Source organism: Podarcis raffonei, chromosome 6 (genome assembly GCF_027172205.1).
Source record: "Podarcis raffonei isolate rPodRaf1 chromosome 6, rPodRaf1.pri, whole genome shotgun sequence".
Lineage (NCBI taxonomy): Eukaryota > Metazoa > Chordata > Lepidosauria > Squamata > Lacertidae > Podarcis > Podarcis raffonei.
In genome coordinates this window covers 9,854,277-9,868,185 of record NC_070607.1, presented here as the reverse complement: position 1 = coordinate 9,868,185, position 13,909 = coordinate 9,854,277, and the positions used below count along the sequence as shown (strand labels likewise).

General features: G+C 40.4%; 1 protein-coding gene across 1 annotated transcript; it reads right to left on the bottom strand.

The window, feature by feature from the left end:
* Positions 1–658: 658 nt before the first annotated feature.
* Positions 659–5,543, bottom strand: LOC128415316 (14 kDa phosphohistidine phosphatase-like). Its single transcript, XM_053391379.1, has 3 exons — positions 5,139–5,543; positions 2,018–2,142; positions 659–871 (listed from the first exon to the last, which is right to left on the bottom strand). Exons 1-3 carry the CDS (start codon positions 5,395–5,397, stop codon positions 785–787), a joined length of 471 nt encoding a protein of 156 aa, XP_053247354.1. The 5' UTR covers positions 5,398–5,543; the 3' UTR covers positions 659–784.
* Between the last annotated feature and the right edge of the window lie 8,366 nt (positions 5,544–13,909).

Genomic DNA, 13,909 nt, shown 5'->3' with positions numbered 1-13,909 from the left:
GATGTGTTTTGTGTCCTTTTAAGATAGATTGGTGATCCCTGAATTTTAGGATGCATGCTTGCCTCAAGGCCTCTCACCATCAATTTGCAAATCCATGAACAGAATTCTTAGGCTTTGACCTAATATGTCCACCATGCCCACTGTAGTCCTTATGCCATTAGAAGTCAGAAACGGACCAAGCTTTGCTCCTTGGCTCTTAGTGCCCAGGGGATCTTCTCCCATCCATGATCCTTCTCCCCTCAGTAAGAAACGCAGGGTGAAGTTGGATTCTCGTTCTCTGTCCAAGAAGCATAAAGAATTGTTGATACTGCAGCCACTTGAGCCACAACCTTCCCCCTTCTCCCTATCTAATCAAGCAGATAAGGAAAAGTTGATCTCCGCTCTATGATTAATAAAGTTCCGCCAACTAGAAAGGGCTTGCACAGGAAAGATGTAGACAGAACTCAAGAATCTATTTCACGCCATGAAAGTACTGTACTGTATTCCCATTCACTAAGAGCAGACTAAGCTCTACAGTACATTGTTTTTAAACTGATCCCACCACTTTGGGTTAGGTTGTGGGTAGGAATTGCCTCTTACAATATTTAAAATGCTTATAGTGGAATTTCACAAGATCAGAAGTACTTTTAAAACGTTTTTTGAATCAAGCACCAACAAATTCAGTCAAAGTTTTTATTCAGCATTAAGCTAAATACATTACACATTTTGGTGGAAGCTTAGAATTATGTTGAAAAGAACCAAGAACAAACTGACTTTAAATTTTAGACTGTAAAGCAATGGTTCACTAGTCATCTGAACAACTAATGTCATAATCCTTAAACGTTTTCTTCAGTATTGCCACAGTCATGGAATGATCAGCTTTACCATATGCCTGTAGGAAAGAAGAATGCACAAAATTATTACTCCTAAAGAGAAAATGTGTGTGCTAAAGATTCTTGCTAGAATTTCTTCAAATAATAGTAATAATTTATTATTTATACCCCGCCCATCTGGCTGGGCTTCCCCAGCCACTCTGGGCGGCTTCCAAAAAAAATATTAAAATACTCTAATACATCAAACATTAAAAGCTTCCCTAAACAGGGCTGCCTTCAGATGTCTTCTAAAAGTCTGGTAGTTGTTGTTCTCTTTGACATCTGGTGGGAGGGCAGACAACATATGATTACCAATCTCATTTTTCATTTGTTTAATAAGTACCTAAGTGCACCACATAGTTTTTATCAATTGGGATCTTTTCTCTCTGTTCTCTACCCAAAAGGCCAGATTACTCCCCCCCTATGATAGTAAGACATGCTTGGGAAACGAAAAGAAAAATGAGGGAGGAAAATCTCTCCTGTGTTTTCTCCAAGAGTAGTGGGGAAAACAAGTGCAGTAAGAATATATAACAGTTCCTACACCATCCTAAATACGTATTAGGGCAATCAAAATTTAACAAAACCATTTGCAAGCTTTTAAGATCTCCAGAACTCTTCCTCATAATAGATATTAAAGAGAGGTTTTTTTTTTGAAGCTCATTTAAAATTGTGGTAAGACTGGCTCTCCCTTGCATGTGAAAAGTCTAGACCTCTTATTAGCAACCTTTAAATAGCCAATATAGTTGTAGATGCTGGACTTCAGCAAACCAGTCTTGACTGATTCTGTGGCTCTTCTCACAGGTCATTTTACTAGCTTGTTTTAGGATGCTGTCACCTGCCCTGAGCTTTTGTAGCAACTTGATTAAAAAAATGTATTTTCATAGGGATTTATTTTGAAGAATTCGGTGTTTTATTCATAAAGCTTTAAAATAATACAAGTAATTTCTTGTTTCCTGTAAAAGTATATTTCTTAGTGGATTATGAAATGACTGACATTCACATACTAAACAAATATTCAAGTTCTTTCAGTATTATGTAATTCGTAAAATTGTCTGCTTCTTCTCAGAGACCAATATGAAACACATTTTTGTGACATTATCATTAATTACTAACATATTTGCAAAGTGAATCGTCATATTTAGAAACTGGATGTATACAACACTTACTGGAGAAACACCAGATACATGGATTTTTTTGTCTCTGCTATTGTGCTCAATTTTTCCTCCTCCAAGACACTTGCACATACAGCCCATCTTTTCAATTTCAGAACATATCTTTTCATATATGTGATCTACAAAACAATAATAGTACTAAGAATACCTTATAAAAATAAAGGTGGAAATACCTGGAGTACAAAAATAATTATGCCTCATTTGAACGTTAGCATTTAATACGTTACAGCTGTACAGATTTGGAGCATTTTTAACATGGGTGGTTCAGGCTGAAAGACGTCAGGAATTATTACAAAGGTTGGTGCTCCTCATCTTTTCTTATTTATCAATTGAGGGGGAAACCCCCACTAGAATAGAGAAATTCAGTGACTAGTTGTACTTGAGCCTGGGAGAACTGCATTTATTATTGGATTTCACTGAATGGCCATGGTCAAGCGTACAGTATTTTATTCTCAGTCCATCTTCTGTAAAATGGCATTAGCAGTGACTTACTTCCTAGGATTATCAGAAGAATAAGGTATGGTTGTAAAGGACTTTTGAGTGATTCAAGTTGTGTGTTCAATATGGGATTAGTGCTACTCATGCGTTAAGATTTCCACAGTATCTCACTGTCAATACCATCAAAATCCCAGTCTGTATCTCCCTCCCTCCCCAGTTTCGTCCAAATCTACCCTTTCTAGGGGAAGGTTCAGTACATTAAACAAAAACTGTTATTTATGACCCAATTGTGATATCTCGTTGACCCATTTTTACAGCATTACACCCCTATCTAAAAGCACCTTTTCACTAAAAGCACCTTTTTATTGAACGTTCTGGAAGATTGAAATGTTTTCCTACTGGTTTCTCTGTCTTGTGATTCCTGATGTCAGATTGGAATCACAAGACAGAGAAACCAGTAGAACATTTCAATCTCCCAGGACATTCAGTACAAAATCACAGAGCAGCTGTCTTATTACAAAGGAATTTCAGAAATAGACGAGAAAAGTTGCTGAATTACAACTTATTACTAAACTGAAAACTATGGAGACCAGGTCTGAATAGAGATACTGGATTCTTGTCTCATTATACATGCTAAAGCTATTTTTTGTCATCTGCATACTATCCCTTGCTTTTTCCTATACCCATTGAGTCAATCACCCATCTCCTACTACTTCTGAAAAATACTCCACCCCACTATATATAAGGGTCTGGTGACTTCTGTTTCAGTGTATCTGAAGAAGTGTGCATGCACACAAAAGCTTATACACAGAACAAAGTTAGTTGGTCTCTAAGGTGCTACTGGACAATTTTTTTATTTATTTCTACTGCTATATGTAATACGCTGGGCAGCTAAACAGGTGTATTCAGGCTGGCTCAAAATAAGGAAAAATATCGGGGGGTTTGGATGGTTCCCCACCCCCCTTTAAAAAAGCATTTTAGGAACATAGAGGGGGTTGTGAAGGCATCTTAACACTTTCCTTTAGGGCAGGAGTTTCAAATTTTAATAATAGTTTATTATTTAAACCCCACCCATCTGGCTGGGTTTCCCTAACTTTATACCTGCATTAGTTCATACTCTTGTACGTGAACCATACATATGGCCTAGTATTTAAGTCTTCTAACTGGGACTACAAAGTTTATCATATTTCAATTTATTTTGGGATCTCTCCCCCACCCTTAAAAAAAACGATCATACTTCCATTTTCTAGTGTTTGTAGTACCCTGCTGGACTCCAGTGCATCAAATTTCATTTTTCTAGGTGTCACAGAAGTCCTGAATTATCCCCAGCCAAGGTGCTGGCAAGTGTATTTATGCAAATCTTCAGCAAGCAGAAAGAAGCCCAGCCATGTTCCTTCTTCCCACAAGCGAGACAAAGCAACAGAACAAAAATTGCTGGGTGGCAATGCAGACACGTTTGCACTCTTCTTCCAACAGGCTTTGGGAAACTAACAGACTTTTATTTAAAGGGTGGACACCATGCCGTTTTTATTGTAATTATGTTTTGTGGGTGGGGCAAGATAAAAGTTGTTGATATTTTTTTGGGGGGGGGATGTCCCCACCGGGGCATGGGCATAACCAGGATTTTTGCTAGGTGGGGCAGGCCTTTTATTGGGGGGCCCCAACCTGTTAGCTGTGCATTTTTATTGATATAAAAATCATTGGCTACGCCCATGTTACACAGGGGGGGGGGCTCAGGCTTTCATTTGGGGGTCAGGCTTCTGCTAGGGCAGTGGTGGTGCAGAACCTCGTTACTTATTTTTTAGCACCCTTCAGTAATTTTTAAGGCTCGGGGGGGGGGGCTGTTGGCTATGCCCATATTCAAATGGTTTAAATCAGCCTTTCTCAACCTGTGGGTCCCCAGATGTTGTTGAACTACAACTCCCATCACCCCTAGCTAGCAAGGCCAGAGCTCAGGGATGATGAGTTGTAGTCCAACATCTGGGGACCCACATGTTGAGAACCACTGGTTTAAATGGATGATATATCTGTTATCTGTGGGTGTTTGTTTTTTTAAAAAATTATTGTTGCCACCTCCAACCCACCAAATGTTTCTGTATCTGTGTGGCTTTTTTAAACAACCCCCCCCCCAATTTCTAGCTGTTATTGTTATCAATGGTTTTTAGAAATCAGGCATAGGCAACCTTTGGCCCTCCAGATGTTTTGGCCTACAACTCCCATGATCCCTAACAGCAGTGGTCACGGATGGTGGGAGTTGTAGTCCAAAACATCTGGCGGCCCAAAGGTTGCCTATGTCTGTTTTAAATGATGGTCGTCGTCCCCCACCTCTCCCTCCCCTGTTTCTGTTGTTACTTTTTTGCTTTAAAAAATGGTTCTCTCCCCCCCCCCCATGTTTCTAGCTATTATTTTTATCTGTGGGGTTTTTTTAAATCATTTCCCCTCCCCCGCCCCGCCAAAGTTTCTAGATATTATTTTTATCTGTGGCTTTTTTATGATTTCCCCTTCCCGACCCCCGCCAAATGTTTCTAGCTGTTATTATTTTATCTCTTAAAGAGTCCCTAATAACAATTCGCAAAGTGGTGGATTGAGCGAGAGACGCTTATGTCTTATTTTCCGATTTGTGAGCCGCCTGGCCGGGGGTGTGTGCGAAGGCGTCGTGTAAAATCTCATCTCTCACTGTGCAACTCGGCGGAAGCGGTCCCCCTCACGATGTCTCTGCACTCGCCGCCGCGGCTTGGGCTGCCGCCGCCGCGGCTTGGGCTGCCAATGCGGCCTGGACTGCAGCCTTGTTGGCCACCACTTTGGCCACCGCCTTGGCCGCTGCCTCCGCGCTGCACCCGCACCAGGATGTACTTGAAACAGCCGTCGGAGTCGATCTCCACCTCGGCCAACTCGCCCGCAAAGCAGCCTGATTTAGGCGGCGACGACGACGCCATGGCCCAGCTCTGCCCAAAGGGAGAGTAGCGCAGGATGCCTCCCGCCCCCCACTAGCCCCGCTTGCGCGCAGAGAGAAAATGACGAGCGAGGTGAAAACGGCGCCTCTCTTTCCCTCACTCCCCTCAGGAATAGCCTCGCTCGGAATGGAGACAAACGGCCCTCGCAAAACGGCGAGCGCTCATTGGCTCACGCCTTAGCGCGCGAGGCCCTGGTTGGACAGAAAGCGCGCGAAGGGCCGTTAGAAAGATTCGAGTAACGGTCGGCGCCTCTGTGGCGGTTTTTTTTGGCGCGCTCGCGCGCGTGGTTGCCGTTGGCGCGTTGGTTTTCTTTTGCTTTTTTGTCATTTTGAAAAAGAAATTCTCTGTTTAAAATAATTAGTTTTTACAGATTTTGACAGTTTACAAACAATTATCAAACAACCAAAATAAAAAGAGAATCCCGTAGAATTTCCTGAACTTCCCTCCTGCCCTTTGTGGGTCTTTATATTAACCTTTCCCTCATGCATCTTGTCTGTTCATCCAAATCTTTTAAAAGTCCAAACGCAAAAAAAATCAACATTAAACTACAAGTGTCATTCGAATCCTAATAATTTCAAGAATCAGAAGAAAGATTCTTCTCACTCTTCTTCAACATTACACTACAAATATAATTCCATTTCAATTAATAATTTCAATTGTTTGCAATGGTTTTTAAGGTAAATTATACATTTTCCCCATTCCTTATTGAAATTTTGGTCTAAAAAAATTTATACTTTTCAAGTTTATACATTTCACTAATTTTATAATCATTATGACATTTCAAAACTTGACTTCCCCCACTTTCTGTGGTTCCTTAAATTTATTTTAAATATCTTCTGCATATCCAAATTAACTTAATTTGTTCATTTATTCGTCTTCTTTAAATATATACTCTTAGGAAACAGCAGGTTATTACAATAATCCTGCCAATGTTTTTATCTGCTTACAATTTATCTGTAAATAGTCAATAAACCATTTCCATTTTATTAAACAAAATGTTATCGTAATTTCTTATTCTTCCAGTAAGTTTCACCATTTCTGGTAAGTTTTTGTATCCATTCTTCCTTTGCTGGGACTTTTTTTCCATTTTTTGCCTTCCTGATTTCTGATCCTTCTGGTCATTTTTTGCCAAATTGGCAGTCCATCAACTTTGAATCTGCCGTTCTTCTCTGAAGAAGAATGGTTTTGTTTTGCTTTGCTTTGCTTTGTTTTTTGACACTGCAAGCTGCCTTGTGGTCTTTGGGTGAAGGGTGGTGTTTAAGACAAATAAATAAATGCATAAATGAATGAATGAATAAGCAAGCTCACAGAACAGGTTACCTATTTGGGTATCCTATGCAGTGTGGCACATTTATTTACCTCAGAGTAAATAGTGCTTAGGGCTTAAAATAAATAAATAAATGATGGAATGGCTTCCTTCCCCAAAATTTTGAAAGTTTTGCACCATTATGTTACAGAGACTGTAAATACTATTAAAACACACACACACACACACACACACACACAAAATGACCTGAGCTGGTTTAATGAAATTCTGAAGTTGGTTTCTAGTTTGCAGATCCTTTTCAGCAAAAAAATCCCCAAAACTGACCCTCCAAGTGTCCCTATTTCCCAGGGACAGCCCTGGATTTAGAGAAGCCATCCCGGCTTCTGATTTGACCCCGGAATGTCCCACTTTTCCTTAGGATGTCCTTATTTTCATCAGATAAATGTGGTGGTGGTGTTATCTGCCTCTCGAGCCATCTGAAGGGAATCCTTTATTGGGAAGTTTTTTTTAAAAAAAATGTTTCATGTTTTTTTATGTTTTTATATATGTTGGAAGCTGCCCAGAGTGGCTGGGGCAACCCAGTAAGATGTGTGGGGTATAAACAGTAAAAATATCATGATAGAATGGGATATCTCTATTTTCAACAGAGAAATGTTGGAGGGTATGCCAAGATAACTTTGAGGACATCCCAAATCATACATCCCTACCATCAGAAAAACTCTCCTTTGAAATGCCCATAGCATTTTGTCAAGTCCTTATGGTAGGTTGAAAGGGGAACCCTTTTTCTATGAAGGGCCATAAACCCATACGGAAAGTCACCCAAGGGCCAGAGTCATGGTGGGTGGAATTGCAGTGAGAGAGAGAACTGGTGGGAGATCCTGAGAAGAGAACAAAGGTGGAAGGTGGTGAGCAGGAGAAAAGGAAGTAAAGTTCACTCATAAACAGGACTGGTCTGGTCATTAATGCTCATAGAGCGCAATCTTCTATGGACTAGTGTGTTTATGGTTTTGGGTGGCCCAAGACTGATGTGCAAGGCTTCAGTTTCCGTTTTACTAGTGTATGACTTAGGTGCCTTATGTCTGAGGATGATGGAACATAAAGCAAAACTTTGAACTGGACACAATGCTACAGCAACCGGAAAATAGTCTTCCAGAAGGAGGGGTATAAGATTTGGGTGGTCCAAAATTTATGCTTCAGTATAGTAATGTGTAGGGACGCGGGTGGCGCTGTGGTGTAAACCACTGAGCCTTGGGCTTGCCGATCGGAAGGTTGGCGTTTCGAATCCCCGTGACGGGGTGAGCTCTCGTTGCTCGGTCCCAGCTCCTGCCAACCTAGCAGTTCGAAAGCACGTCAAAGTGCAAGTAGATAAATAGGTACCGCTGCAGCGGGAAGGTAAACGGTGTTTATGTGCGCTGCTCTGGTTTCGCCAGAAGCAGCTTAGTCATGCTGGCCACATGACCCAGAAAACCTGTCTGCGGACAAACGCTGGCTCCCTCGGCCAGTAAAGTGAGATGAGCGCCGCAACCCCAGAGTCATTCGCAACTGGACTTAACTGTCAGGGGTCCTTTACATTTTTATAGTAATCTGTAAACAGTTACTTCCTTGCTTAGGTTGCTTCTAAACCTCTGGCTTGATGGATAGTCTCATAACCTATGACAAAGTGGATAGATGGAGGCATTTCAAATGATAGCTGGCTTTGCACCAATGAATAATTCCCCTCTTCAAGAAAAATTATGAGCAAACCATTTGTGGGCAATTTTATATCTCTGTTGCCCAAGTAGTCTGAAATCTATGCGGATATGGGTATGGGAAGTACATCTGGTACCAGAAAGATAAGATGGTTTTAGAAATCAGCATTCCAAGCATGCAAACTGTCTATAGATAGTTAATATTTAGTCACTGGCTTGCATTTCTAGAGGCATTGTTCTTTTGTTCATTACGCCCAAGAGACTTCTTATTTGCTCAACAGGACATCTAATGGAACGTTTCTTCAAAGAAAAGGAAGTGTTAATGGCTCATATACGGGACAGCACTTCAGCTGATTATTCAGTGACTAAGGGCCAATCTGCAGAGAAACTTCTCAGAGGTGCCCACTTATGACTCACAAGGCATGTACACACAGAGACACAGAGAGAGAGAGAGGAGTTGTAAAACTGAATTTCTACTTTATTTCACTGCCTAAGTGAAATGTGCATTTAAACAGCATTGGTTTTCTTTGCTCTGGGGTCCGAGTGCTTTTTCTACTGAACCGTGTCAGTAGTGTCCCACATGGTAAGCAGGGTGGGAGACATCAAAATGATAATAAAATACATAGCAGGAGAAGGCCAGCCATTCTCTGACATCTATTTTTCTATGTTCAAAAGATTTGCTTTGTATGGAGGAAAGATCCCCTTAGTGTGCTCTTTTTACTCACAAGAAACAATCCTCGCTTGAGCCCAAGTATGGTGTGGCAAACAGAGGGTTCACTCAAGGGAGAGGTACCTCTGAGGAATCTGGTCGCTCACTGCTGCCACCATCAATATCTCCCTGCCTTTGAAGTCCAAGAAGCCTCGTTCAGAGCTACAGGGCTGCATTGCACTTTTCAAGCCTGTCAGTCACCACCAGCATTTTTTTAAAGACTCCAGACAAATGCAGAGAAATGGTAAGTTGCATTAAAAAGAAAAAAGATAACCAAGGAAACTTAAGTAATCCTTGATCTAGATTCTAAAGTTAGTTTCAGTAACTCACATACCAGCAAAACATCCGTCTTTACATCAAGACAGGGAGATATTGCACTTTCCCCAGGCAGTGAACATAGAGAAATAAGTATGTTCAAAACTAGCTACTTTTATGTTTTGTCTTGGGTGGAAAGAGCTGCCATGGGGAAAAGTCAGTCATATAGGATTCTGAACTTTTCCTGTTTTGCACATATGCGGGAGATGGGTGCACTGAAGTCTTTAAGGGCTTTGTATGCTAATAATAGTAGCACATTGAACTTGGCCCGGTAGCAAACTGAAGGGGGGGGGTCTCATGTCTGCCAATAATCGTGCCACAGCCTTCTGCACTACCTGCAGTTTTCAGATCGCGCACAAACAAAATAAAAATGTCCCCCCATTTGTGAAGGGAGGGGGGCAGTCACACTGGTTTGTTAGTTTGAAAAAGGTACATCGCGAACACATGAGCATAATATGAGGTGCTTATCCTCATATTCCTATTGGCTTGGGCAAGAGGCAGGGGCCACTAACATAACTGAACACCATGGGAAATTCTAAATGTGAGTCCTTTCATCCTAGGGGTTACAACAGCAGAGGCTGCAGCGAAAGGACAAGGAGTACAATAAGGACTTTTTATATTGTAAACCACACTGTGATCTTCAGATGCAGGGTGGTATAGAAATTTAATTAATAATAATAAAACACATTCCTTAGAATCTGGGGCTGAGAGGACAGGCTTATACTCCCAAATTATACTCCCAAACATTTCTGGCACCAGGGCCCTCTTGGAGCCACACCGTTGGTCGGAGGGACTCAAAATCTCCAACTATGTATATAGGCTACACAATACCCTAGAACTAACTTTTAGAAAATTAATATAAGAATTTCATTAAACATATGTTCTTTGATATATAATTCATATAGGTGGGACTTCCAGTGAAAAAGGGTGGGGCACCTGGAACTTTTTCTTTGTGATGTAAGGAAGCCTATTTGTTTTTATACACTCAAAATCCAGATTCCAATTAATAAGTGTTATTATTGTTAAGAAAAAGGGATGAGAGAGAAAGGTGGGTATAAATGAAAAAGAAATCCAATAATTTACTTGCTTAGATAACCTGTACTAGACACTCTTGCAGAGAGATTCAAAATCTTATGTGCAAAATACATGCATCACCCAATGACAAAGCTGATAAAAAGGATGATTTTTTAAAAAAAATACATAGGGAAAGGCCCATCTTTTATCTTGTAAGGTCAAAGGAGGAGGGGTTGACAGGCAGAAGAGAATCCATCAGTCAGGTGTAGCCATAGGCCTCGACAGTATCCTTGGAAGTAAATTGGTATGGGGTTGTGTGGAAATGAGATATTAGCACTTTCTCAGCACTTCCCATAAATACATCAGAGGTGGCCTACTTAGACCTGGGGGGAAACTGGGCAGCTAAGATGAGCCATGGGGGGGGGGAATTCCTCTTTACACCTGGTAGACAAGACACTTCAAAAAGGAGGAATTCCATCATATGTGTTTGAGCAGTGCGCCAATATTTAGAGCACTTCCATATATATGGGGGGTTAATATTTCAAATAGGCCATTGACAACAGTTAAAAAATGATAATTGGGTATTTTTCTTTTCAAGCTCTTCTCCACAATGGACAACCTTTGAAAAATCAGTGCCTGGGGGGCAAGTCGTGGTTTGATCCAGTCTGACCAAAACAATACCACATTAGTGCAAATATATATTTATGTATAAATCTGACGTATAATTTAAACTTTAAAAATGATGCCCTTCTGGAATCTGCCACAGAAGCAGAGTAAGAATGCTGGCTTAGCATTTACAGTCATAAACGAAGCGCAACTAAATACCCTTTCAAGTGTTTACTGGACCCTTTGCAACACTTACCAATAACTTTGAAGAACTGGGATTCAAACAATGGATTTGTGGCCTTGGGTTTATCTTGAAATGTCATTAAACACATTTTAGACATGTGAATGTAAACTTTGTAAGGAAGTGCAGCATTACACCATTGTCTGCAGCAGTGCACGTTTATAGCCCTGGTAGCAAAAGATCTCCACTGGTGCCGTTTTCATTGTCGTTGTTGAGATTTATTTCTGCAGAGTGATGGCCCACTTTTTATAGTGCAGTTGTGTACTGTAGGGTAGAAGTATGAAATGCTGTTCCACAATTTAAAAAAACTGTACAGTGTGCAACTTTTGGACCACCCTTTGGAAGTAACATGCTGTTTGCAATTGGTGATGAGTCCAGATATGTTTGTACTGAGCCCTGGATTACCTCCCTCTATATTTGACACTCTCATTTATTCCTTCCTCTACAGTTCCATTCAGATATTCAGTACTTATTGGTACTGAGCATGTGAAAAAATCTGTGGTAAGATGTGCTTTGATGCCACCCTGCATCAAAATACCATTTATGATTTGATTTTACAACAGTCCAGTCCAGGTCTGCTCAAAGTTGCATCAAGTTCATCAAAGTTGCAAAGCTGCATCAAGTTCAATGTGGCTTGCTTACTCCCATTTAGGAAGGGACAGAATGACAGCTTTATGATTGTAATTGTTGTTTCTGTTGAAAAGTAAAATTCTGTCTTGTTGGCCTAAGTTTAGAGTTCTCTTGCATCCATATTTAAACAAAAGGTATTAAAGAGAGCTAGCTGCTCGTGATGTGTGAACACATTTCTTCCACTTGCCTCATGTAAACACATTTTGTATTGTTTCAAACCTATTTGAGTAGAGACAACAGAGAGACAAGAAGAAAGTGTGTAGATACAGCACAGGAAGTGACACTTCTTTCAAATCAGTGTGTCTCCAGCCATATCAAAAACATTGTTCTTTACCTCGAACTGAATGAGGCAGCCTGTATGATTCAAGCACAAAATTCCAAGTTCTGACAATAGAGAGTGCCAGACAGATTGGAGACTTGAGTCAAAGAAACAAAATTTCCCAGCCTCTTGGGGCTGGCAGGATCCAGGGCTTCCTCACTTTCCACTAAACGTAAAACCCGGGCAAGAACAAAAAGATGTTTCAGCATCTTCTTATTTCCATACCCAAAGGACTTTTTCCTCGTAGAAATGTCGTGCCAAACATAGATTTCAATTCTTCTTTTCTACACACAAAGGAGTCATTTAACTTAATACCAAAAGATTAAAGCAACACTCTCTCATACAAGCGCCACAAAACAGGAAACATCTTATGTTGGCTGCTGCCACCTCTTCCCACTTTTCCATTGCTAATCATTTCTACCTTGAAACGGTAAAGATTTCTATTTTCTTTCTCCATGTTTCTGAGCTTTGTTCAGATCAGGAAAAGTTTTGTTTCTGGGTCTTCAGGATATATATTTGAGCCCATACCTAAATCATAAGAAAGAATGACATACTTTTCAGAAAAGTAGGTTTTTCTCCCTACCAAAATGACTTTAACAGTCATTTTAGGAAAAAATGGTGTAAATAAAGTCCTAGTAGATCCTTTGGTCTGTGCATACTCCCCCTGCCAAACCTGCCCCTTGATGGTCTCCCTTCTAGGGTTGCCATATCTTGACGATCACAAAAGAGGGCATCACAAGCCGCTGCCATCCCAGATGGGCATGTTGGCCCCCAAAAGGAGAACATGCCTGGGTTTTCCTGGGCCTATGACAACCCTACTCCCTTCTCTCCAAAAGAACTCACATGTAGGGCTTATATTGTTGTTATGTTATGTGGTTATGTTATGTTTTATGTTAGTATGCATGTGTGCAAAATTTTGTCCTCACTCACAGCACCATATTACCCAAGTCCGCCCCTGCTAATACTATATAAAACAACTTCTCCAAATGCTTTTTTTTGTAGAAATATACGTACTATATTTTAAAACAATCACACAGCAATGCTCCTCTAACACTGCTCCCTCAACATGCCCCTACCAAAGACTGAGAGCGACTTTCAAAGAAATATCAGTAGAAAGTCCCTGCTTACAATCTAAGATACACAACACAAAAAGAAAAAGGAATGAAAGAGAGAAGGAAAATATCATAGGGGAGGAAAAGGGTTTAATGGAAAGGATCAAATCTGAACAATAAGATTATTGCTAATAATCTTAATTACCCACTTTCCAGTGAAGCTGGGTAAGCAGCCAAAACAAGCAACTTGTTGGAAGTTTTAAAGTGACCTTTTTCCTGATTATCATCAGATGTAAAGTCTTGTTTGGACACTGGACAGGAAAGGTATTTCATAACCAAGAAGCTTACAACCTGGTGGAGTTTCCTTCCTTTCTGGAACTTTGCTAATGATGTATTATTCCAGTAAAGTTCCAACATGGCATTAAAAAAACTTCAGTCAATAAAAGTAGGTTTCAGTGTTAGTGATGCCTAGTAGGAAGCTCATAAAATCCACTAAGGGGAAAATATCAAATCATAATAAAGCGCACATTTCAAATCACAAATGAATTTTCAGACTTGGGGGGGTATGATTGAAAAGGGTTGCATCATTAAACATGTCAAAGATTATTATGCTACATGATTTCCAATTGCAAACTTCAAAGGGAAACTTATAT